Source organism: Vanellus vanellus (assembly GCF_965231255.1).
Source record: "Vanellus vanellus genome assembly, chromosome: 4".
Lineage (NCBI taxonomy): Eukaryota > Metazoa > Chordata > Aves > Charadriiformes > Charadriidae > Vanellus > Vanellus vanellus.
Window position 1 is genome coordinate 47,938,605 of NC_138909.1, and position 25,231 is coordinate 47,963,835.

General features: G+C 37.1%; 1 protein-coding gene across 3 annotated transcripts in view; it reads left to right on the plus strand.

The window, feature by feature from the left end:
* CTNNA2 (catenin alpha 2) overlaps positions 1-25,231 on the plus strand; it is a gene marked incomplete at its 5' end in the record, with an annotated part of 461,863 nt that overhangs the window by 430,584 nt on the left and 6,048 nt on the right. The window contains one exon of one of the 3 annotated variants that reach the window (XM_082482395.1): positions 11,210-11,353. The exons of the other annotated variants lie outside the window; for them this stretch is intronic. Within the exon in view, the coding sequence (XP_082338521.1) occupies positions 11,210-11,353 (144 nt within the window). The remainder of the gene's footprint in view (positions 1-11,209; positions 11,354-25,231) is intronic. 3 annotated transcript variants of the gene reach the window in all.

Sequence of the window (25,231 nt, forward strand, 5' to 3'; positions counted from 1 at the left end):
GGTCCTTGTATCGCTGACAGCTATGCTGCATAGTAAATGCTATGATCTTTTCTTACCTTCTGCCATCTGGGTCCAGCTTTTCATACCCATTGAGTTGTCATATTCATCTATCTATAACAATTACTCAAATCAGTGCTTCTACCAGCTTGGCTTTTGTGATTGTGTGTGTTTCTTTTCCAAGTCTTTTTATTCAGTGTATGTGGATGCTGAATAAGCCATTGTGAATCTCTAGCATCTATTTGTTACTGGAACATCACCATCCGTTGTGAAATTGAAGTGGCCAAACCGCTTGGCTTCATCATTTCTAGTCTGGCATCTTGTTAGCATCTGCTGCTTACCAGGCTTCATCACCATTGTGTTTCTGTTTGGTTGGGTTTTTACAGTCAGTTGCAGACAAAGGCAAAACTAGCTTCAGCCACAGAAATTATTTGGGTCTGTTCCAAAGACTCAGTAGTACTGACATACAGAAAACTTTAAGATTGCCCAGCTTGCTTCTTCTGCTGTTGCTCTCAACAGGAGGTGATACAGAGCGTTGAACTCCTGTGCATCCCTTTTTGAGAGCATTATCTTGTCATCTGGTATAACACAGTTACTACAGTGCTTTCCTTATAGTGTTTTCCAAGGTGTTTATCTTCAGGGTGCTGGGTACTGTATGCTCCTTTGCTATCCAGAGATCTGGTATCCAAGTGCACATCTACATCTGCTTGTCTCCTTGCCGCTTCTGCTTCCATCTTCTTCTTCATTTTCTCTTGGATAGCCAATTACAAATAAACAGTATTTTATTTGCGGTAAAATGAAATACCATTATTTGGCAACTTGCATACAGTACAATGTTAGAAGTGTAATAGAAATCCGGAATTCAAATTTCCCGACCTATGACTACAGAAGTAAGTTTATGTGAATGTACTATATTTAAGTGTTTTGATGTAAGTATCAAGCACCAGGATGATTATTACAATATTCTAATTTACTACTGTGTTTACAAAGAACCACAATATAATTCAGATTGATCCAAAAGATGAGTCATGATTCAGAACTATTATAAGGAGTACAATCTCTGCTTGAATTTTTGCATTATTAAGAATATTAATCAGTATTTGTAAATGAAATTAATGTATGCGTGTGTGTGTATGAATCTATGTGTGGGCATATGTATATTTGTGTAAAAAGGAAAGAGACATAAAACCAATTAAAACCTAAAAGACAGATGAAAACCAGCCCACAGTTCTTATAGTTCTGTTAGAGAAAAATGTGTTGCAACAACTTCAAAAATACTGTGTACGTAACATATAATGTGCTATACATCTTCTGGTGAAACTTCTATTCCTTTTTTTCCCGCAAAGCTCAGTAGTTCAGTATGGTTTATCTCTGAAAATAAGCATAAAGCTGATCTTGCTTGCTTTTTCCTCTTTAGATTGATATGATACTAGCATAGCATATGAAGGGGTTCTTTTTGGCATCATTGACTTTGCTGCAAATAGAAAAACAGATCAAAAAGTGAGAAAATGTCACACTCCTGAAGTGTAAATTATTTCAGTAAAGGAAAGAACCTACTGCTGTTTCTCCTTTTCTTTCTTCCATTCCTTTTCCCCCGGCTCTTTCTCTCCTTTGATCTTTCCCATCAAATTCCCTGCATCAAATACAGATAGAAAAATTATTTCCACCAGATAAGTAAGATCTGGCAATTGAGAGTTAGCATACATCAGCCTAACCTCATTAATATCAATGGAGCAACCTCATTAATATCAATGGAGCAAGGCCAATTTAGACTACCTGTTGACTTGGCCCTTTATGTTGCAAGGTGAGACTCTTAATTCCTGATTCCAATTGAGTTTTGAAAAGCAAAATAAGGAAAAACTATGTGATACCTGTTCTTCAGTGAGGAGCCTTGCAAACTTGGAGAAAATTATAAGGGAGAAAGTAAAGGGGTGAGGAGGAAGTTCGATAAAAGCAAAAAGGAATTAATATTAAAAAAATGCAAGCTATTTAAAAAATATTTCCTATCTGTGTAGATTATATCCTTGTTCCTAATAAAAGTCTCTTTGACCTTGGTCCGTAAACAGAGATATGTTTCTGTAATTTTAAATTTGAATATTCAATTTCTAATTCCCCTCTAAGAGTAAACAACCTCCTTTAATGAAGTCACAGACTAAAAGCACTTCAAAATAGTTTTCTTTGCCTTAGTTTATTTAACGAAATGTATATTTTCTTCATAATCAGTTGCACCATTGTATTGGAATGAATCCTCTGAGGTGCTGAGCATATGCTACTCTCAGTGAAGTAAATACCATTTACATATACTTAACTCGTGCTGATAGATACCCTTTTCGTGACGGCTGCTTTTGTTGAATAGAGTTTGTTTTAACCAGGATGTTTGTTATTTGGATAAAAATTCAGACTTCTCCTAACTCTAGGGCTGCTTCATTTTTTAGTATTACTGTCTGACTCTTGTTAGCTAGACCATTAAAGTAAAACAGATCTATATATTCATTTCTTATCCTAGGATAAATATCCACTTGTTCTGTTTACTGCTGCTCTGAAGCTAATCAGCTCATTTACCTACTCTCCATTTAGGCTATGAGCTTGCATTTTTTTTTAAATTCTTGTTTATGTTAGTAGCTTTGCTACAGTTTTTCCTGCAGGATTGTATTGAACAGAATCTGAGAAAATCCCTTATCCAAGGCAGCCCCCTATTGTTTTCAGGTGTGATTTAGAAGTCTACAGGCATAATCAGCCGTATTACCAGAAAATTTGCCCAAAGAGTCTTCACCTTCTGAGCCAGATAAATATGCAGTGTCATACAGAGTAACAGCCATGTATCTTTGAACACTGTCCAAAAATATTGAATCAATAGAGAAAGCACACTCCAAACATATACTTTAGCTGGGTCCAATTTCCAATTATTTTCAAAGGCCCATTTATCTTAGCTTAATAGGCTCAGCTATGATACTAAAAGAAGGATTCTTATAACATTTTGAAGACACCAGACAGTTTAGTTAAGACTGTGACTTTATCTAGGAGTTCTTGCTTGGTGAATTTAAGCAAGGACTTTGGGGGAGGGGGGGGAGAAAAGGAAGGTAAAAGGGCTGGAGCCACCCCATTAACTTTGGGTAGGGCATTATGAAAATTCCTGTAAAACCTGGAAAGTTAATATTAACAGTTATGGGATATACTGCAAAGTAACTGTCTGTATGTTTATTCTTGATCAGTGATAAGAATAAGGTAACCGGAAATATGTAGTCCTCATCAAAAAAGAATAAGCCTCTTATTATTCATCAGAGAACAACAGTGTGCATGCACCAGTTATTTCAGGTGAGCTGGCAGTTTGTCTATCAATTCTGCCTATGGGTCTTGCATTTAGTAAAACAAAATGGTTTAAAGGTCCTACTTTTCTTTCATTTAAGGCCGAATCACCCTAAACTACCTTGTGCTGTAAAAGCAAGTTCATGTGCGCATGGGCAGTGAAGTATCAAGTTGCTACTTATAAATTCTGTAGACTCAAAAAAAAGGCAGGTAACTTGAAGTTCACCTGTTATTAAAAGCAAGTAAGGCTGTCTTTCATTGAATTTGGTATTTCATTTCCCTGCATAAGAAAGCCTTTCTGGGGCTTTTCCTTTGTTTGTTTTCAAGTAGGCAATCAGAGAGAAAGTTTGCATTTAAAATGCTTAAGAGTATGGAGAAAATGTTGTTTTGGAGTGTGGTAAAGAAAGTAATTTAATTCCTACTGAATCAGGCAAGAATTTAGCATTATGTAAAACAAAGTTTGCTGAAGGGAGAGTTGGCAAATTGACAAACCTGTCAGGTTCCTTTTCTTCAAGACTCTTAGGAGTGCAAAAAGATTACTCCTTTTAATTTATAACAGAAATGGAAGAATGCTTCATGAAGTACAGTCACAGAGTCTGACAAACCAGGGTTTGTAGATATTTCTGGGCTGGGCTACTTGGTCGGGTAAGCTGTCAGTGTTCTCAGTAGAAAACACCTGAGCTAAGACCTAGCTGTACTTAATGGTTAATAGAGATCACTAATAGAAATTTTGTGCTTTGTCTGCTAGTGATTCAATTTACTTGGAGCTGAGGGTAAGACCAGTTATTCCTAAATAATTGTTGTGTTCATATTTGTTGAGCAGTGAGTGCTCAGAGTTTCACATTACAAAGAAGAGCTACAGTCCGATGTCTAAGCTCCCATCATTGCAAGACTAGCGTTTGGGTTGGTAATACATGACAAGTAACACAAGTTAATACGCTCAAATTGGTAAAGGGAAGTGAAAGATGGACCTGGGGACCCTATAGATAATTACTAAATTGCTTAAGCATATAATTTGACTTTTGTATTTTTCTTTTTTATTTTAAGCTTTTTTGTTTGTTTGTTCTGCAAGTTGCCTTTCGTGTTTACCCACTGTTTCACCCACAAGATTGTAGTAAGAAGTTAGAATGGCAAAAAAGGGAGTTCGGAAATATGAACAGTGCATCATATGTACCAATGCTGTGAAAATAATGTGAGATGAGAGCCATGGAAAGATACTTGTTTAGGATGGCATTGGAGGAAGAGAGTTCTGAGACCTGGAATGGAAACAGTGGTTAAAGGAGAGGACTTTGGAAATAATAAAGAAGTTAAGCCAAGGAACTTGAAATATGAGATATGAAAAGGTCAGGGGAAGAAAAAGCCAACCGGAAAGCACGATAGGAATATGAAATCAAAGAATTGGTTGGGTGAGAATTGAATGGTGGGAAAGAACTGAGATAAAATCAGGACCATAAAGTTGGTTGGACTCCACAATAGTCTCTCCTGTCCTAGTAGAACAAGGAAGGAGAGAAAATAAAAACTTAGGGTCTTTGTTTCGGCTCTGAAGTTACCACTGTAAAAAGACAGCTTCCAGGACAGGAAGGCTGGGGCTAGGTGGGGAAAGTGAGAGACCTTTATTTACATTGTATATTCAACTAGCTCATGTCATCTACTTTGGAAGAAATGAAAGAAATGAAAACTACAATGAGTGGTTTCAGCTGTGAATTTTGGGATGGAGATATTTAAGTAACCTCTGTATATGTGTTTGAATGTATGCAGACATATTGATATATGAGTGGGTGAAATAAAGCCATAGTAAGTGTACCCTGTTCCAAAATATATGGCTATATGAAGCACATGATACTTATGCATATTTTGATAAGCCTTTATCTGAAACAAATTGTTTGAGCTTTCCTATTTGTGACTAATGCAGGAGTCTCCAACTGCTGCTGGCACAAGCTGTATCCCTCAATACACTATCCAAGAAAGGGACTACCTGATGATATGGTAACATTTATCATCCTGACACTGAGTCAATTTACTACTCCTGAAGGATAAAGGCATCAGTGAGTTATGCAGGTTAATCAAAATGAGTGCTGATAAAATCCCTCATGGTCGTATATTCATTATATATGATGTATTTTATGGAAACCCTGTCTTAGGGCTTTCTGAAAGTTAAAACAGTGAAGAACTCCTAATATCCTATAAAACATCTCAAAGACGAATAGAAAAAAAAGACATAAATAGGTGTATCTGTGGTGGCTTTAAAGCCATTAACAATATCTCTTCTAAATATGTAACAATGATAAAGATTTAATTCATTAGGTAAAGCTTACCTATTGCTTCCCAGTAAAGGTAGTGCAGACCAGGAGCCCAGAGAGTTTATGCAATTGGCACTCTTGGAGATTCGAGCCCCAGGTAGACAATGCAGCAGTTGAGTGGATCTAATGTTGGTAATCAACTCATTTCAAGTCAAAAGTTGTACAAGAGACCTCCAGCGATCTCTTTCAAGTGACATTTGTACAGTGTTATGATTCAGCTAAGTGAAAGATCCCGTAGGATCTTGTTTCTATGTCTGTGAGTTCATACAGTTTTACCTTTAAGCTATTGCTGGCTTGGACAATAATATTTACCCCGAACCTTGGGCATCTGGCGGGTCATAAGTATGATCCACATAAAGAATAGCACAGAAGACTTTGGAAAGGTTAATGTATTTTTATTAGCGTTATGGTTATATCTTCAACTGACAAGCTGAGTAAAGGTGGATTGGTGATTGGCAGAATTTACATTATGTAAGGAAAAGTAGATGAATGAAGCTTGAGACGTAACTGAAAAAATCAAGAAGCAAATATTTTTAATGAAATAATCTCAGTTCTCTTGAAGCTACAGTGTTGTGATATAAGGCTATTTTCAGGACTCATTGTATATGAGTGCCCACGTAAACACACATACACATAAATATGAAACAATATATCCCATATAAATGGAAAGATCTTATCTAGAATTTCATTTGCAAAGCAAAATCACACTGCACTTGTCTTCATTAGAATATATTCATGGAGACAAGAAGCGCACATGCCATCTATATGTCTACATTTAGTAGGTTAAAATTTAGACAGGTCAGACTTTTATCCTTATTAAGCAACACTTTGGCTACAGGGAACATGCTCTTTTGCTTTCTCAGGTTACAAATATTCATGAATTTCTGAAGATTACATTTTTGAAATTTCTCATTAGAAGAGTTTTCTGCAAAGAAAAGCATTTCTAATGCCAAATAATGTTAAGCTGTTTAATTCCATGAGAACAAAGCAAAGTGTTACGGATTCGAGATTGAGGCTTGAAACAAATAGGATCACAGAAAAAGATTAGAGAATTGAAGGAAATATTAATGTATATGCTTCATTAAATACTGCATTTGTTTTAAAAATAGTAACCACTCTAAAATCCAAAGCTTGCCTGCTACAGCAGTTACGGCTTCAGTCATTTTTTCCTATTTCAGGCCGCAGTGGATGAGATGGGAAGAAAATGGGAATATTATGGTTTTCTGATACACAAACTGCACAAGCCCTGCAGTAATTAGCAAGGCCTAGAGACCATTCTAACATACCCCAGTGTATGGTCCTAAATGACTATTCATATAAAATTACAAAAGAAGAAAGAGAGGACTTCAGTGCTATCTCATGTTCACTTTTTTTCTTGTCTTACTGCCTTTAAAGGAGGTGGTGTGGGACCAAATTTCATGTTAAGTAAGAATTCCTTTTCCCTGGGGCATTCTCAGGTACATCCGAAACTTTAAATAAAAATCAGGTTTGTTTCTTGCACATGGAATTAAGGAGAAGTGAATTTACATGACAACAGATTTAACATACAGTAGGAAATTTTGGATCATGATTCTTATACAGAGGTACATCATTTAGCTTTTGCAATTATTTAACTTCCTGATTTGGATAGTGGTGAGACTTAATCTCACTTCTAAAAGTATTATCAGATGTTGCTTTTGCAGATATTAAAAGAATAACAACTTCCATTCAGACTCATCAATTTCTTTCAATTTAATTAGGTTTTGACAACCTGAGTTGCAGATGAGTAGCACACACATAGAAATACAGACAAGAAGACATACCCTCAAGGGAAAACACTACAGGTTTCCCCAGCCTGAGCGGATTCAATTGCAAATACTGAACAAAATAGCATACAACAAAGTGTTTAATAAAACTCACAATAGGAATGTATTGCCATTAAATGCAGGAGGTGATAATAGCCTTTAGGAAGAGACCAAACTGAATGAGGAAGGTTAAAAGTTGCCTTATATCTTTAACCTCTGAAATATATTCTTCCACATTTGGAACATGTTATTATTACTATTACTATTATTATTTGTGAACCTCATAGGAGCAAAGTAAAAATATCCCTGTTCTCACATCACATCATTAATCTTACATAACTAATAAGCAGTTGCATCAACAAAAAGGGTTTGAAAGGGTTTGTTTTGTACAATTTCTTTAAGACAATGATGTGGAGTCAAAGTAAAAACCTATCTAGTATCAGAAAAATTGATCCAAACCTCTTAATGTAAGATATTCTCACATGCTTTCTTTTAACATCCGTTCTTTCTTATTCTGACTAATACATCATCGAAATACCTTGTGTACTAGGTTACCAGGCAGGTAATAGTATCACTAGAAAATGAGACCAAGCACACAAGTGATGTGTCCTAAATTTCATCGAAGACCAAATTAGAACTCTATAAAACTGGATTAGAGCATCAATATCTGATCCAAAAGACCGCAGAAACATTTTCATCCTTTTTAATACCTACAACTAGATTCAACATTCCCATTGTCAAAAAATTAGAGAAGTTACAGCTTTAGACAGTCTCAGGTGGGATGTTACATATTTCATCATTCCTTAGCTATGACAGATAATGAACAAAAAAGATTGGTCCATTCATCCATCAAGCTGATCTGCTTATAGCAACAGGACATCTTTGGGTCAGAGGCGTGTCTGTGTTAAGGTCTCAAAATTTTATGATATGTGTCAGCTTGGCATTTTTACATGACCTTTTCAAGCTGTTATTTCAGTTTCTTAAAATACATCCATTTTTACCTTCTGCAGATAACCCAATATTGCATCTAATGTTTCTGTGCGGTTGGTACTCTTCAGCTTTTCATGGTCTTGCTGTACTCAAACTTTGTAGACAGCAGCCACTGGTCCCTTAGGGTGCCTGCCCATTCCTCATCATCTGTCCATCTTTGTAAGCAAGAAAGAAAGCACTTTGGTGTTTTTCCAACAGATCTTTGGTGTCAAACTGAACATGGACCCTTTTTTTAACTTGATTTTTAGTGCCTGGGCACAAGTGATTAAATCAGTGATTTGATCTGCATTCACATAGTTTTCTTATGCTGTTAGGCTTAATTTACGCCCCTGAAGAAAATATTTTAGAGTATTAAAATCTTCATTTACTGTCTTTTTGCATTTCCATGCATTCATTTGATTAGTCTTAGTTGTATTCCTCGGACCCCTTGGAAGATTTCCCTCCTTTCTTGAATGTATATACATTTTTAAAATGTTTTCAATTAGCTATAGTCCTTCTCTGCTTTTGTTCGCTGTTTGAGCGAGTAATGTGTTCTAGTGTATGTTCACAAATGAGTCATCTTTTTTGCTCTTCCCTTAATTTTCTCTTTATCAACTACAGATATACTAAGGTCAAAACAAGATTTCAGATTTGAGCAGTGCTAGGTGCAAAATACGGTCTGGGGTATTATCTGCTACCTAAACTATTGAACTGTTTATATCACATTATCATGATGGAATCTACCATATTTTTCCATATTTCTCATCTTGTGTTGTTACTGCAGAATATTCTTGGCCATACTCAGTCTTCCGGAATTTAATTGTGCTACTTCCATATGTTTCTTTTCCAATAAAATACAGTTTATTTCTTTTTTAGAGATCTTAGAACTGCTACTAAAAGTGTAGTATTTCTCATATTTAAGGATATATCCTCTGAACATCCTTCTCTTTATAAGAGTAAGCAAGTTTGTTTAGGCTTTATAAGGTCTGGTGGTCACAGGATTTGGAAATATATTCCTACTTTATTTGGCAAAAACAACTGTGGTGCAATAGTCAAGTCATAGGTTACCTAAGTTATGAATTAACTGAATTCTACTTGGCACTTTTTACCATAAAAGCCTTTTAAAGTTCAATTTTTTCTTTTCTCTTTGACAGACGAGTATACATACATGTTTATAAGGATGCAATATAGGATACCAGAGGTGGTTTTCCTCCTCTGTCTTCATACATGCAAATAGCTTGAAATAAAGATGATGTAATGAGAAATCAGACAGACATACGTTTAATTCAATTATGAACTGAAATTCACAGCACTATCATCGCTTTGCAGTACTCAAATGCAGCCTAGTTTTGCATTGTGTTCCTGAAGTTGTATATCATCTCTAACAGTCACAATAGCTCTTCATTTAGTTAACTGGACTAGCCGATTTGTGGAGTTTTTAAATCCACAAGTATACTGGTTTAAAGTAGCATCTGCAGATAATGCAGTATTAGATTATGATAAAAGTTCTGAAGGTTAAGAAGAAAAATACTTGACTTCTGTTGCTAGGTAAAGTGACTGGTACTAGACATTAGTCACGCTTTCTTTTTTCAATAGAAGGAAAGGAGAGAAAAACAAAGAGCAAACAAACAGAGCAGGGAATATCCATTAATCATTACTAAGACTGAAAAAATAATCGTGATTAGATTACAATTTGCATGATCCTTGTAGCAACAAAAAGCCTATGGGAAAACATCACGGTTAACTTATAATACATAACTCTTAAAAGAGATTTAAGGAGCATTCATTTTTGCTCTTCCAAAAGGCAGGTTCTTATGCTTGCACTCTTTACTGGCACTGAATAGTCCCCCATTCTCTAAGCAGTTTTATTTAATGGAGTTAGGTTTAGCAGCATATACTATTTTTTTCAATTTTAGCGTACAGCTAGGTTATTAAGAAAATCCCAGTGGATAATATAAGCAATTATGTTTACTCCCGAACCTTCTTTTCCAGAATTTGGACAATCAAAATTCCATTTACAATGAATTACAATGATTATCCCATTTTAAGCCCTCCAGTTTCCCAGTTCTTGAGAATTTGCTTGAAAAAAAAATGTGCTTCAACCTGTAAGGTTGTCATTGTCTAAAAACGTACAGTCTTTAAAAGCATCACCTCTTTGCAATTTTGTTGATATTTTCCGGAACTTTGAAGTGTGCTCTGTAAATAAATCTATGCCCAGAATTTTCATACTTCCCTCACTTGTTCCTTCAGCACAGTTTGTCAGTTGTCATTTTCAATAGGAGAAAACCATAATTCTTTCCTGACCTCCTTCATACAGCGGTGTAGGTGGCCTGCCCTCTGGCTTACTCTGTTCAAGCGTCAGCCCAGAGGTCTGGATCGTGTCATGTTTATTCAGCAAGGGTGGACACAAGTATAATTCCAGTTGCAGTCATTGGAATTTCAGCTGCTTGCATCACTGTGTATGTGTTTGTGCAGTTCAGCTGTTCAAATCCATACGCAAAACAATGCTACTCGGAAGTGCATTAACCAAATTCATGCCCGATCTGATGTCAATCAGCTTTTAATGGGGATAGAGGTTTCTGTCCTCTCTGGTTTTCCTCAAAAGGTGCCAAATTTTATCCCCTTTCCCAATCAGCAAAGCCCGTAGGGCTTGCATGCTTGACCTGTGCTATGGGAGCAAGTGAGAGGACCCACCTGACAGCGGGGTTACTCGTCGTGGAAGAGTCCCTGTTTCCTTGACCAAGCATAGCTCCTTCAGCACACGTTTTCCTCTCTTCTCACCTCTACGCTACGGCACAATATTTCTCTTGCTCTCTCTCTCACTATCTCTTTTCTGTATCTCTCGGAAATCAGACTGGAGTTCAGAGCACTTTCACTACCTTTTATGAGGTAGAGTGTGATGTCATAGATGGGGGCAGGGCTAGTCAACTTTCTACCCACCCACCCACCTGTGCTGAGGGAGCTACGCTTGAGACCGGAAGCAGTGACTCCTCAACGGTGAGTAACCTCCTGTCTCATCTATATCTTTAACTCTATAGATCCTGGGGGTGGAGGGAAAAGACATGAGACTGGGGGAATTTTTTTGTTGGCTTTTTTTTTTTTAATTATTTTTATTAACCATAGGGCTCACAGAATGAATTGCATGTGGTGTTTTAGTCACCTGCAAAAAATCGTTTCCTTCCTGTTCTGAAATCCTAGAGTTAATGTCATCTGTACAGCAATGATGATGTTTCTTTGTAGAGGTGGTCCATTTACAGGTGGTTGAACTGATCCTTTGATGTTTATCTTACATTGTGAAAAGGCAGACTCTGGTCCCCTTGAGCTCAGTTGCTAAACTTTCATTAATTTACTTATGGTAGTGCTGAGCCATCATTTTGCTAAAGCACTTTGCGACTAAAGATAGATGGTATTACTTATATATTTATCATTGATAACTGTCAATAGTGCCTGTTTATACAGGACAGGTTTTTTATTTTCTCTATTCTCTGTTACTGTTTTTATTTGCTTTATCCAGCATGTTTATGAAGCTATATATTGACAATAGGCCAATTATAAGATCCATTTTATAGATAAAATAAAATTCAGAAGTAAATTGTGGAAGATCTGAAATTAAGCAGGAAATCAAACCCCAGGAGGTGTAACTGAGATTTAACCTTTGAAATTTTAAACCAAAGCATTTGAGTTTTTCCTGTAATTTTCATGGTGTTTTCTCTTGTGTCACTACTTATGCATTACTACTTTACTTTAAAGAACTGTCTTGTTATCTATTTCTCTTGGCCCCAAGTGTTACTACTTCCTTGTTTTAATATCCCTCAGCATTTTAAAAAAGACAAGATGGACTACGAAGATCTTCCTTTCTTGTTCTGCCTCTTGGGTATCTATTAAAGCTGTCAAGATGTCAGAGCTCTCATACTAAAGGGCAAAAGAAGGATCACATGAAGATTTTGACCCCTAGGGATACTGCAAATCTTGCTGTTCTTTTTCATTTGATGCTCTGTACCAGCTCCATGTGGGGTCTTGTCATATCTCAGTGAAAGGCACTAAAAGGCAGCAATGCATACTCTATAAATCAAAGGCAAAGAGAGTGCAATCACAGCCTTTTCAACAGAGGTGGTCCATAAACTGATTGATGAAGTACTTCTATTTTCAGGTGACTAGGTGGCTTTGAGGAATTGGGTATAGGATGTAGAGCTTTCCATCTTCTGGTCACTGGCATTTTTTGGGGATTGGTCAGTAGTGATGGATAGGTATCCCTCCCTGATGACTCAGTGATGTTCTGTAACAATGCGTAGGAGATCTAAATGAAATTCTGGGAGGATGAAAGTCTTGTTTACAAAGCTACCAAAACTTTCACTAATGACTATTTCCCTTCCTGTCAGAGAGAAAAATAAGGACAAAGAGTATAAAAATTGGCTCCCTGACAGGTGGTAGCTTTTCTAGCTTTGAATAATGTGTGCAAGTTTTATTACTACTGCTTATTCCTTTAGTAAACCAAACACTGAAGTCTCCAAATCTTCCTTTGTAAAGCCAAGAACTTGTCTAGCAAATTTAGCTTCCCTAGCAAACTTCGATCTTTTACGTAGGAAAGGAAAAGCAGATTAGTCAATCTCTAAAGTTTCACTGGGAAAACTTTATAGGAATTGCTGTTGTAAAGACAGCTTGAGATTTGTCCTTTTCAGAAGCAAATGCTCGAAGGTAAAATTTAATTTAGATCCTAAGCACATCCTATCCTGGTGAGTTTACAAAATTGGTTTTGCACATAATTTTTCTTGTGTAATGCAGGAGACTTTAATTTTTGCACAGAATAGGTAAAACATAGGGACCAACTGTACAGTGCCCCTGATCTCACTTCAATGATACGAAAGCATTTTGGTGGCAAAGAAAGGGAAATTCTTTTTTAAAGTGATACTAAGGACTGGGAACAGGAAATCAGAATTGGTATCATTCAGTTATTAAGGTGAATTAAAGATACTGAACAGCACTGAGGGGAAGTTATGGAACAGAGATGTCAGTAGATTACAGTGGAGTACCAGAGAAGTTTGCTTTCTAAATTTATCTTGTAAGATGAGCAAATCAGTAGTTGACTGACTTGTGTATAGGAGGGAGTTTGTAGAGGGAACGATATTCAAAATGACATAAACTGTTGTGATAATTAACCTGGAATCTGCCTGTTCCAAATCTAGTAAATTTTTCTCTGTGCAACCCCAGGATGTGGGTTTGCCTGAGTAACCTAACACTTGGAGAATAAATAGCCTAATTTTACATTTATTGAGCTAATTCCTCTGTTAAATTATTTTGCTGACAGCTATGATTAAAAGAAAATTAAATTTTTAAAGTGCACAAGTTCCTGTATTTTACAGCTTTGGCTTGAATGTGCATTCAGTCAATTGAGATGTTTTTTTGACTGTATATTATTTACATATACATAAATTAAAGTAAAATATAATAAGGCCTAGATATCAGCTGATTTTGTTTAGTGTGTAATATGAAAACTTTTGAAAGCAAATATCTGAGCAACTTGTTCCAATATATGCTAATTTAAATGAGTTAAATCTTCATAAGTGTTTTGCAAACTGAAAGTTACTTTATGATAAGGCATTCTTAAAAATTGAGTTGTTTTATATTTGCAAGCAATTTGCAAATTTGTGTATTATTGACTCAAAGCAAAACCAGTAACTAATGTATGTATACCTATATATTTAAGCAGGTCAGCATTTAAATTACAGATTTGTTCCTCAGTCATGCTGGCAAGGTGTGAGCAATACTTTAATGGTGTAAGACCATTTATAGGGATCAAACTCTTTTTCAGTATGATTAAGATAGCTATGTAAAATTCCCAAAATTTCCGTATTTGCCAGGCTGATTTCTCTTACAAGTTGAATTAAAACTTCGTGGGTTGGTTCTTACCTTCTTCTTTTTCTGTATGAGAAGTGAGGGAGAGCTGTGAAATGCACCATCTGTTCACAAACCATGTCAGCTGGTAGATAGATGCTCATCACCCTGCCCTCTCTTACTGCAGTTTTAGGCTGGTATAACACCATTGACTCAAAATACTTTTGATTTAATCTTATTTAAGCGAAAGAAGTCACAAAGATAGTGCACAGCATTCTAGAGGGCTCTTCATGTTGATTTAAATTGCAATCATTTCAAACTTCGACCTCAGCTCATTTGAATTGTCAACAAAAATGCTCAATAGCACTTGTACTGAATATAGTGGTTGGAGGAACCTAGGACTGCCTTGACACCCTGGACTTTCTGTTTCTGGGACATTTGCATCTCAAAGACATTAAACGTGATTCTGTTCAATCATAATCCTTTGGATTTTTATCAATCCCATCTGAGTGTCTCATAGCAAATGTGATTGTATACCCTCCTAAAACTGAAAACAGAAGCGAATACTGTCATTGTTTCCCTTCCTCAAATGAGAATACTGAGCCACACTCAAGGCAGAAAAGATCTATAGAATTACGATGAGTTTCAATCACTATGTCCTTCTCCAAGATTCAGACAATTTTTAAGACCAGTGTTTCTCTGTCTTCTATTCTCTATTCCTGTTTCCACTCTGGATGGCCAAATAAAAATCAACAAAATAAAAACAGCAGAAAGAGTTCGCTGTAGTTAAGAAGTACGGTTTTAAAAATGATAGAGTTGGAAATAAATTGTGAAAGAGGCTACCCCAGTCAAGTTGTGCAAAAGATGAGAGTAGGCCTATGGTGTAATGAAAACTGAGTATTTTATTATTCAGAAAGATTCTGATTGAATTATGAAGAGTTTTTTCTATTATCTCCATTGCCATGTGGGGAACGATTCGCCTAGCCAAGTATCAACATCTGCATCTGAGATGTTCACTCCAGGCCTTGTTTATAATTAGTGGAGATCAATAGCCATTTCTAGAGAGCAGATATTGTTGTTTCAGATAGACGCTGACAGCCGATTAGATAAGTAACATCTTAAAAAAAATGGCAGAGGCATGGGCAGGTGAATTGAACCATGTATTTGGACAAGCAGAGAGTCAGGGGGTTTAGCCTTGGGGGTCTTTTGAGGGTCTATATTCATGTGTAAGTGATGTAAACTTTCTGCGAATTTAGCTGCTGGAGAAAGGAGACTCCCTAATTTTTTCTGAACAGAAATATTTAAGTGTTTTGTAAGGAACATTTATATTTATATAAGGTAGCTCACTCAGGGTCACAATCTCATTAGTTTCTGTAGGCTGGAGGGATTCATATGTTTTGTAATAAGTGGGTTTCCCCCATTTGACACTTTTGGGGATCAAAAGAGAAGAATTAAGGAAAACAATGGCAAAAATATTAATTAAGTATGATTGAATTCTTGGACTACTGGGTCAAATCCAAGGACAATTTTTTGCACGTGTTGAGCATCTGTGCCCAGATTCACCGTACTGTCTTTAGGATTGTAATAAAATTTAGGATCTCTGAATATAATTTAAAAGATGAGGTACCCTGGCCCATCACCATAGAAAATGAACCCGTGAAATATATCAAGTGTGCCATGGTTCCTGGTCTTCTCCACCAAGCACAGAAAGAGACTGGAATGCCTTGGTCCAGCACCTGGAGTTAGGAAGGATGAGTGCAGGATAAGACTTCATTTATAGAAATGGAAACTGAAAACCTTGCCTAGGTCACTGAACATGTTGTCTCAATGGTTTTTACGAGCAGCCCTTTTTTTCTTGCCTGCATTCCTAGTGAAATTGTTCAATTACAGACATATGAAAAAATTCTTCAGGGGTTCTAGTGCCACCAGCTATGAAAAGCTCTGGGATCCTGACTAATATTAAAAGACATTCAGTCACAATTTTTCTGATGCCGAATAAGTGCAGACAAGTCCATAGATAATCATGACTAATGTACAATATTTAAGTTAGGTAAGAGCTTTATAAGAAAAGAGCCAGTGCAAGTGCTTTTTCATTTCAGCATTCTTCTAAATAACAGCTGAATTTATACCTTCATCTCCTTTACATAAATACTGGATTAGAGGGAAGATTTGGAGATGTGGTTGAATTAATTTGTTTTTGTGTAGGGAAGATTGTCCTGAGGTGAAAAGCACAGAAACCGTTTGGGTTATGTGAATCATTGAGGCTTATAAGTACTTTTGCATTTGTTGTTTAGGAAAAAATGCTAGCTAAAGTACTGAATCTCAAAAGAAAGTAAATCAGGATTTCCTAACACAAATCTGAAAAGAGTGGTATAGGACTTAACCAGAGTAACTGTAGAAGAACTTAACCAACTTGAGTCATTAAGGCCTCCTATGGTTACTCGGTTACTCCCTTCTACAGTTACTCAGTTTTCCGTTTGGACAAAACACTCCCTCTTGTAACAGTGAAAATGAGATCACCAACATCATCTACACTACCCTTTTAGATACATTCGCGTATATGCAGAAGACTAAGGGGAGATACTGGCTAAAACTAGCTAACAGGAGGATTTAGCAGAGCCAGATCCAGACTTGTCAGAGGTGCATAGTGGCAGGAAAAGGAGCAACAAACACAAGTTTAAACACAGGAAATTCCAATTTGATATAAGGAAAGGATGTTTGACCTCGAGGACAGTCCAATTCAAGTGCAGGGTGGAGGCCTCTAGTTCAGATGTGTGGGAAACCATCCATCCTTGGAGATACCCTGAATTTGAGCAAAATCCCGAACAGCCTCATCTAATTCAATTTGGTTTGCACAGAGCATTGGACTAGATGACCTCAAAAAGGTTCTTTTCATCCTAAAGTATGCTATGATTATATGAATATTTGCATAATAAAATGTAATAAAAATGAGCCTTTACAATTCAGAACAAGATTTTAATCATTCCAATTTATTCGTAATTTGCTGTCATCTTTGCTTGTTCTTTCCTTGTGAACTGCAACAGCCTTTACAATTATTTCTGTTTTGTTCTGGTTTAATTTGTTTTCAGTCTCCAGTAATTCTTACCTGTTTTGCTGTTTTTTAATAACATTTAATGTTAGGTAAAGTTAAAAATGTAATGAACCAGTGCATTCACAAATTGTATATTCAGTAATTGACCAGGCAAAAAACCTTCTAGTAAGGAACACTTACTGCATGTTATTTAACCATTGATTGAGTTGGTCAAACAAATAGAACAGTTAATTGTGAATATTGTATTTGGAATGAAATGTTAGCATTTCCTTTAGAAATTATTTGCCATATCTTATTAAGCTAGCTCTGTCAGTGCTGCGACTTTTCTGAAAAGCTGAAATGGGGCTTTCTCTTGAAGACTACTGTGGAGATTCAATTTTGTTTCTTTATTTCACTGCATACTGTTGCAAAGTCCTGAGAAGTGCTTAGGGAATCAAACCGAGAAAGGAATGTTTCCACTCATTTAGTTGATCAACACTGCAAGGACCCTCAACTCCAAGGCAGTAAAAGCCTTTTAACACCTCAGAAGTGATCAATATCTTGAATGATCAAGCCCTTTATCTGCTGTTATGAGACATAAAATATACATGAACAACAGCAGGCAAGCATTAGGAAGCGAGGAACAATTGTCCTAGTACTATCTTCCATTCTACAGAGGATTTTGTTTTATTCATTTTGACTCTGTTTGATGCATTGCTTCCAAGCCCTTTCCTGAGAAAAGCCAGCTATGCCTGTAGAGCAGCTGTCTTCAAAGTGTCTCTGGGCTGACCTGGGCGAGCGTAACTTTAGAGATACGAAGGTAGCTGAAGGAGCAAATTTTTCTCAAAGTGTGACAGATCCTCGCAACTGAAGACTTGGAGATAACTCACATACAGATACCATTCTCACACTTTTCCAAATTAAAAAAGAAGTTGGGGAAATACCACATTTCTCAGCATTGCAGTCTGAAATCCTGCATTATGCTGCTTTTCTTTTTATTTTCATTGTGACAAAATCAGGAGGAATAGCAGGAGATAACGTATTCTTATGTAAAGAATATGTTCTTTATTGACTTTTATTTTTATCCAGTCTCCTGCATTTTATCACTGAGAGTACAATTGCCAGCCAACCAGACATGATTTGGACTCCCTTCAGCTAAGAGAGTAAGAAAGACATGCTTTTCTTGTTATCATACCTGTTATCTAGATAAAGAACAAAAGGTTTGCTTCCAAAACTTAATTTGAAAGAGCACTAAATTATTTTCTGCTTTTAAAAATGATGTCTGTCTTCAAATTACACAGAAGTCAGAACTCAATTCAGGAGGAGGGAGATCAGTAGCCCAGACTAGTTAGATACCCTGTATTTCCTCTTTCAGATTTAACTGCAATTGGATATGAAAGTGGAAATTTGTACTGAGATTGTTTTGACAGCGTCCTCTCTGTGCTTTTCGACCTGTGACACCAGGTTCAGACAATGTCATATCGGGAATAGACTTCTGGCATATGAATCCCCGTGTAAAATGGTGTATACAATCCTGGTGATACACAGACCGCTTTCATAAAGTTTTATATTAATGACTTTTTTATTGGGACTGATACTGAGCGTCCACAGACTTCTTACTCTAATTTTCTTCAGTAAGCCTCCTAGCAGTATCACAAAATCTTAGTTATAGTTTGAGTTAACCTATCCTGCCAAATACGGTTCGGACTTCATCTTGCAGACATTTTATCTTCTCCTTGAAGATTAGGTAGGAGCCTATCTTCAAATCAGCCACATGAAAGTCTGTTTGCTGTTAATCATACAAGAATTTGGATCAAACTATTCCATGTGATAGAATGACTTTAAAGTTGTAAACGTGTTTGTACTACTTTTGCTACAATTACTAATGCAACTGTGATGGCCAATAGAGAATTATATTTTTAGTCCATGGCATTTCATCGTAGGCATGGTCCTCCTGGCATTAGTTTTATGCAGAACGAGGCATATTTGCCTTTAGCCATCATGGCAGAAGACTCATTCCCATGTTTTTCAATTGTAGTTTGATGTAGGAAGCGTTTCTTCGTCTGCATTCAACCTCAGCAAAGAAAACATAGTATATGCAACTGTAGTGCTGGCGAAGTTGCAGGGCGAAATCCTGTTCCCATCTACAAATCTCTTTGACTTCATTGACTGAGGTTTTCTTCCTTGGTCTGTGGGATTGTTCCAGATGTTTGGGCATTCAGACTGATGTCAAATACACTAATTCAGCAACAGACTCTGAAAGTTTTGAGGCAGTATTGTAGCATGAAAATGACTGATAAAGCAAGCTTATTTAAGGAATTCAATGCTATATATGATTTCTTGTCCTTACAGTGTTTCTGGTATATGATATGAATTGTACTGTTTTGGCATCTTATTCCTCCTGTGCAGCAGCAGATAATGAGTAGAAGAAAACAAACTGGTTCTGAGCATTTTTTCATTATGGGTCAAAATATTTTTCCCAATTAAATTCTGAAAATAATGCAACAATATTTTAATTAAATATTAAATATTGAGGAAATAGTCCATATTGTGTTTGGAATCTACAAGAAAAATTTAAAATTTTCTGTTATAGCAGTAATGTCATATTGGATAAATAATTTATTGACTGCAAATACAGTGATGAATAAAAACCTTTAATATCTATCAAAAACTCAAAAATATATATTTTTCACCTTTGGGACCTGCCAGGCTGGAAAGAAGTCAGTAATAATTATATTTCACAAAAAGACTTGGATAATGTTAACTTTTAGTTGTTTCCAATTGTCTTATTTTTCATTTCACCATTTCAGTTGTTAAAATATGAGCTTTCGTGCTAGCTCATTAGAAGGAGAAACACTGACAATATGGAACATCAGCCATTGATATAACATTTTGATAATGTCTAAATCACAAGGGCATTTAGCAGTTTCCACGAGTACAACAAATCATATGTAAAACTAGATGGGCTAAAGTAAAAGAAAATAAGTGTCTCAGTCCTGCCTAGAACTCATACTAGGTGTTTCATCCCTGAGCTGTGATCCTCAAACTCCAACCTCGTAAAGCATCTGCATTTCCAACATTAATATTCCTCATGTGTGTGTTTTGCTCCAGAACATGCACTACTATGTTAGAACGGTTCTTGGTAGTCTACCACACTTAGCAAAAACCTGAACTTTGGCAGGATTTACAACTGGGTGCTTCACTGTGTTACTAAGTGACCCAGTAAGCAATTTCAGTGCATACATATCTTTAGAGCTGTCTGGACAACATTTTGGAGATGCCTAATATCTCTGGTGGTGTACTATGGTCTTGGGCCAAAGCCTATAACCTGTGAGTGAGGCTTTTTGCAGGGCTTCTTGTTAAAGGTCCCCCTGCTTATAGCTATTGATAAGGGGAGAAGAGAGGTCAAAGCAAAGAAGAGTAAATAGAAAAACAATCATGATGTTGAAGCCCATGTCTCAGTCTCTCAACTGGGAAGTCAAAAAGATTTTTTTTTTCTCAAAAAAAGAAACACTTGTAAGTTTTCTGGCACCCACTATGAAATTTAAGTACAGTCTCTGCTAGCTGAGCATTTCTGAGTTGTTGCATGGCTTACTATTTTGGATGCTGATTGAGAAACTGTTGTGGTTTCAGCAGGGATGGAGTTAACTTTTTTACCAGCAGGTGGTGCAGTGCTGTGTTTTGGATTTGGGAGGAGAGTAGTGTTGATAGCACGCTGGTGTTTTTAGTTGTTGCTAAGCAATCAAGGCCTTTTCTGGTCCTTATATCACCCCACCATTGAGCAGGCTGGGAATGCACAAAAAGTTGGGAGGAGACACAGCCGGGACAGCTGTCCCGAACTAGCCAAAGGGTTATTCCATACAATATGACATCATGGTCAGTATATAAATGTGAGGGAAGAAGAAGGAAGCGGGGGGATGTTCAGAATTACGGTGTTTGTCTTCCCGAGTAACTGTTACGTGTTACGTTAGCCCTGCTTTCCTGGTGATGGCTGAACACCTGCCTGCTGGTGGGAAGTAGCGAATGAATTCCTTGTTTTGCTTTGCTTGTGTGTGTGTGGCTTTTGCTTTACTTATTAAAATGTCTTTATCTCAACCCATGAGTTTTTTCTCACTTCTACTCCTCCAATTCTCTCCCCCATCTGAATTGAGGGGAATGAGAGAGCAGCTGCGTGGTTCCGGTCGCTGACTGGGGTTAAACCATGACAGAAACAAAAGGTATGCAGGGCTCCTGGTGGTTCAGTGAAATAGCCCGTATGTCTTGCTGCAATAAAATTAAAGGGCTTTTTGTAGGACAGCTGGATGCATTTGAGGGCATTTAGGTGGTATTCCTTAACTTTACAGGGTTAGTATTCTTATTTTATCATAAACTTAGATTATTTCTTCAAACCTGTTCAGTTAGTGAATGGAGTATAACCTCCCCAATTTTAGTGATATCCAGTATTGAACTGTATGTTATTATATTTATATCAGTTTCATATTAAATATTCTCCTCAAAGCAAAGGAATTAGAATATCATTTCGTCTTTTATCCTTTTTCTTTTAAAATAGGCTGGGATAACTAAATCAACCGTATAAATGCATCTCTACAAATTTTCTGTATTTTCTGTCTGCCATTTTATCGGGAATGCCAGTATTGGGAGTATTTTCATACGCTTATGCTTTTTCATAGCGGCATAAAGCTGTTGGTAACCTGTTGACCTTGCAAATTAAATGTGCGTTTTAAAATGGCAATGATCCATAGAAGACAGAAGATGCCCATAGTTTTTGGTATACTCGTGTGCTTTCTGTTGTCCTACGAGATGGCAGCCTTTGTTAAATGCAACCAAATGGGCTTTAGAATCCCTATGGGTTTCTTACCTGTAATTGAGAAAATGCAGATGAGGACAGATATTCAGTGGATTGGCCACCTCTAAAGCACAACTGCCCCCAGAATGAATTAAATATTCAACATGTATAAAGGAGTAAGTTAATTACAATCAAATGTGAAAATGAATAGCTAAGAAGAGTATAATACTAGCCACAGATCCCTTTTTAACACCATTGTGACCACGTTACATTCTAAATAATGACATTTTGTTCGTTATAGAATCTCAAATATATAGGATAGTTTTCTCACAATGGATCCATATCTAGCAAAAACCTTATGCGTGTTTTCAAGTGACTGACTGAAATATGGCTTCAGCCATTGTGTAGTAGTGCTGATAAATAACAGATGTCTCCTACCATAGGGATGAGTGCATCTGAATAGCAAACAGGCCGTTCTTGCATTGACTGTCACTAATAGCATCATGTTTTATGCATGAAATGTGCCACAGAAATGTAAGACATAAGTATTATGAATAAGATCTTTTTCTTACATATATCTTACATATGTATGTAGGACTGGATTTACTATTAAGCACAGCTGAGAGGAAAACGTTCTGCTGCATGAGAATGTAATCTGGGAAAATGGTATTCCTGATTCATCGTCCACACTTATAATTGCTTCATGTAACCTTAGTTGCTCTAGAGGCTCTTAAATGAATTTTGGTTTGTGATAACAGCAACTGTACCTGTCCACAAAAGTATGAACTTGTTTTGAAAAGGAGGAGAAGCAGGGAATGCACCCAGAATTCACAGATAGCCTTAAGGGCTTGGCAGCGCCTAGAGTCCCTGCTAAAGGCATGCAAATCAAGTCTTAGCCAAGAGTATTTGAAAGGTTACAGGTTCTTTTTCAACATCTTGAATAGGTGACAATTGTTCCTCCTGATCTGTACAAAGAAGACTAAACTCTATTTATCAATGATTAGTAATACTAATTTTTTTTGCATTCATACATGTCAAGGTCAATATGGGCCATTGTTATCATCTAAACTGTCTTCCTGCATAACAGATGCATGGGCTTCCCAGAATTAATGTGCATTTAAAACGTCCAATAGTTATGCTTAAACTAGAGTATACATATTAAGTAAAACCACCCAATATTGATTCCACAATTTCTAGAGATAGAATCACTCTTTCATGAGTTCTTGTGATTAATTAATATCACTGCTAAAGAAATTCAGCCAATTAATAACTAAAATGACCTGCTTCTCCTTTCAGCCATTATTTTCTGTTATATCTTTGTCTAATCTGTTGACCTTGAAATGTTATCAGCTTTCTGTTACCATGTACTTGCTGATTTCGATCAACTCATTGTGAATTAATCATTCACTTCACTAATGGAAAAACCAGAGCTGACTGAATCTTTTCCATAAAAGATGTTTTTTGTTCTTGAGGTTTTTTAAATTCTCTCCAGTTACTCAGTATTATTCTTGGATTGAGAATATAACTCAGTATTCCGGAACTGTGGACACATGATAAACTGAATACGATAATTTAACCTATTTCATCAGTGTCGTCCTTTTTGTATTCTCAAGGAGTGATTGCCTAGTATCCTGCCTAGGATAAAGTTCCTTATTGTATAAGTAGGCATGACCTGCTATAAGCCAAACTGAAATCTACATTTCTGATTTTACCAGCTTATTAGCTATCAATCACTTGCCCTCTGTATGGCTTATCACTTTCCCGTTTGTTAAGTTATCTGCAAATTTCATCAGTTAACTGACTTTTTTCCAAGGTTTTAACAGAAATATTAACACTGTGAAGCTGACAAATGGTTTCTCCCAGAGCCCACTGCAAAAGTCACTGTTTAGCAATGACTTTTTTGTGTATACATAATTTTGGAAACTTAGCTATCAGAGAATTTGGAATCATCCTGTATGTGCCTTGTTAATTTTGTAGGAGCTGAGTTTTTAATCAAACTGTCATATAGTACCAAGCAAAACACCTTTCAAAGGTCAAATTATGTCAACGCTATTATTTTAAGCAATCCACAGTTTAATCATATCAAGATATGATGTAGGGTACTTTGAATTTTTTTTACCCACAAACCCATTTGGTTACCATTAACTGTATTTCTTTCTTCCCTTTATTTATGGAGTCATAGAATCGTAGAATAGTTTGGGTTGGAAGGGACCTTTAAAGGTCATCTAGTCCAACCTCCCATACAATGGCAGGGACATCTTCAACTACGTCAGATGCTCAGAGTCCCATCCAACCTGACCTTGAATGTTCCCAGGGATGGGGCATCTACCACCTCTCTGGGAAACCTGTTCCAGTGTACCACCCTCATCATAAAAAAAAGTCTTCCTTATATCTAGTCTAAATCTTTGCTCTTTTAGTTTAAAATCATTGTCCTGTCACAGCAGACCCTGCTAAAAAGTTTGTGCCCATCTTACCTGTAGGCCCCCTTTAAGTACCGAAAGACCACAGTAATGTCTCCCCAGAGACTTCTCTTCGCCAGGCTGAACAACTCCAACTCTCTCAAGCCTGTCTTCACAGGAGAGGTGCTCCAGCCCTCTGATCGTTTTTGTGGCCCTCCTCTGGCTCCAACAGATCCATGTCTTTGCTGTGCTGAGGGCTCCAGAGCTGGACACAGTACTGCAGGTGGGGTCTCACCAGTGTGGAGTAGAGGAGCAGAATCGCCTCCCTTGACCTGCTGGCCACACTTCTTTTGATGCAGCCCAGGATGTGGTTGGCTTTCTGGGCTGCAAGCACACATTGCCAGCTCGTGTTGAGCTTTCCATCCACCAGTATCCCCAAGCCCTTCTCTGCAGGATGGCTCTCAATCCCTTCATCCCCCACCCTTTATTGATGCTGTGGGTTGCCTTGACCCAGGTGCAGGACCCTGCATTTGGCATTGTTGAACCTCATGAGATTCACACAAGCCCACTTCTTGAGCTTGTCCAGGTCCCTCTGGATGCCATCCCATCCTCCAGCCGTGCCAACCACACCACTCAGCTTAGTATCATTGGCAAACTTGCTGAGGGTGCACTCAATCCCACTGTCTATGTCATTGATGAAGATATTGAACAGTACTGGTCCCAGTACGGACTGCTGAGGGACACCACTTGTTGCCAATCTCCATCTGGACTTTAGGCCATTGACCACTACCCACTGGATGTGACTATCCAACCAATTCCTCATCCAC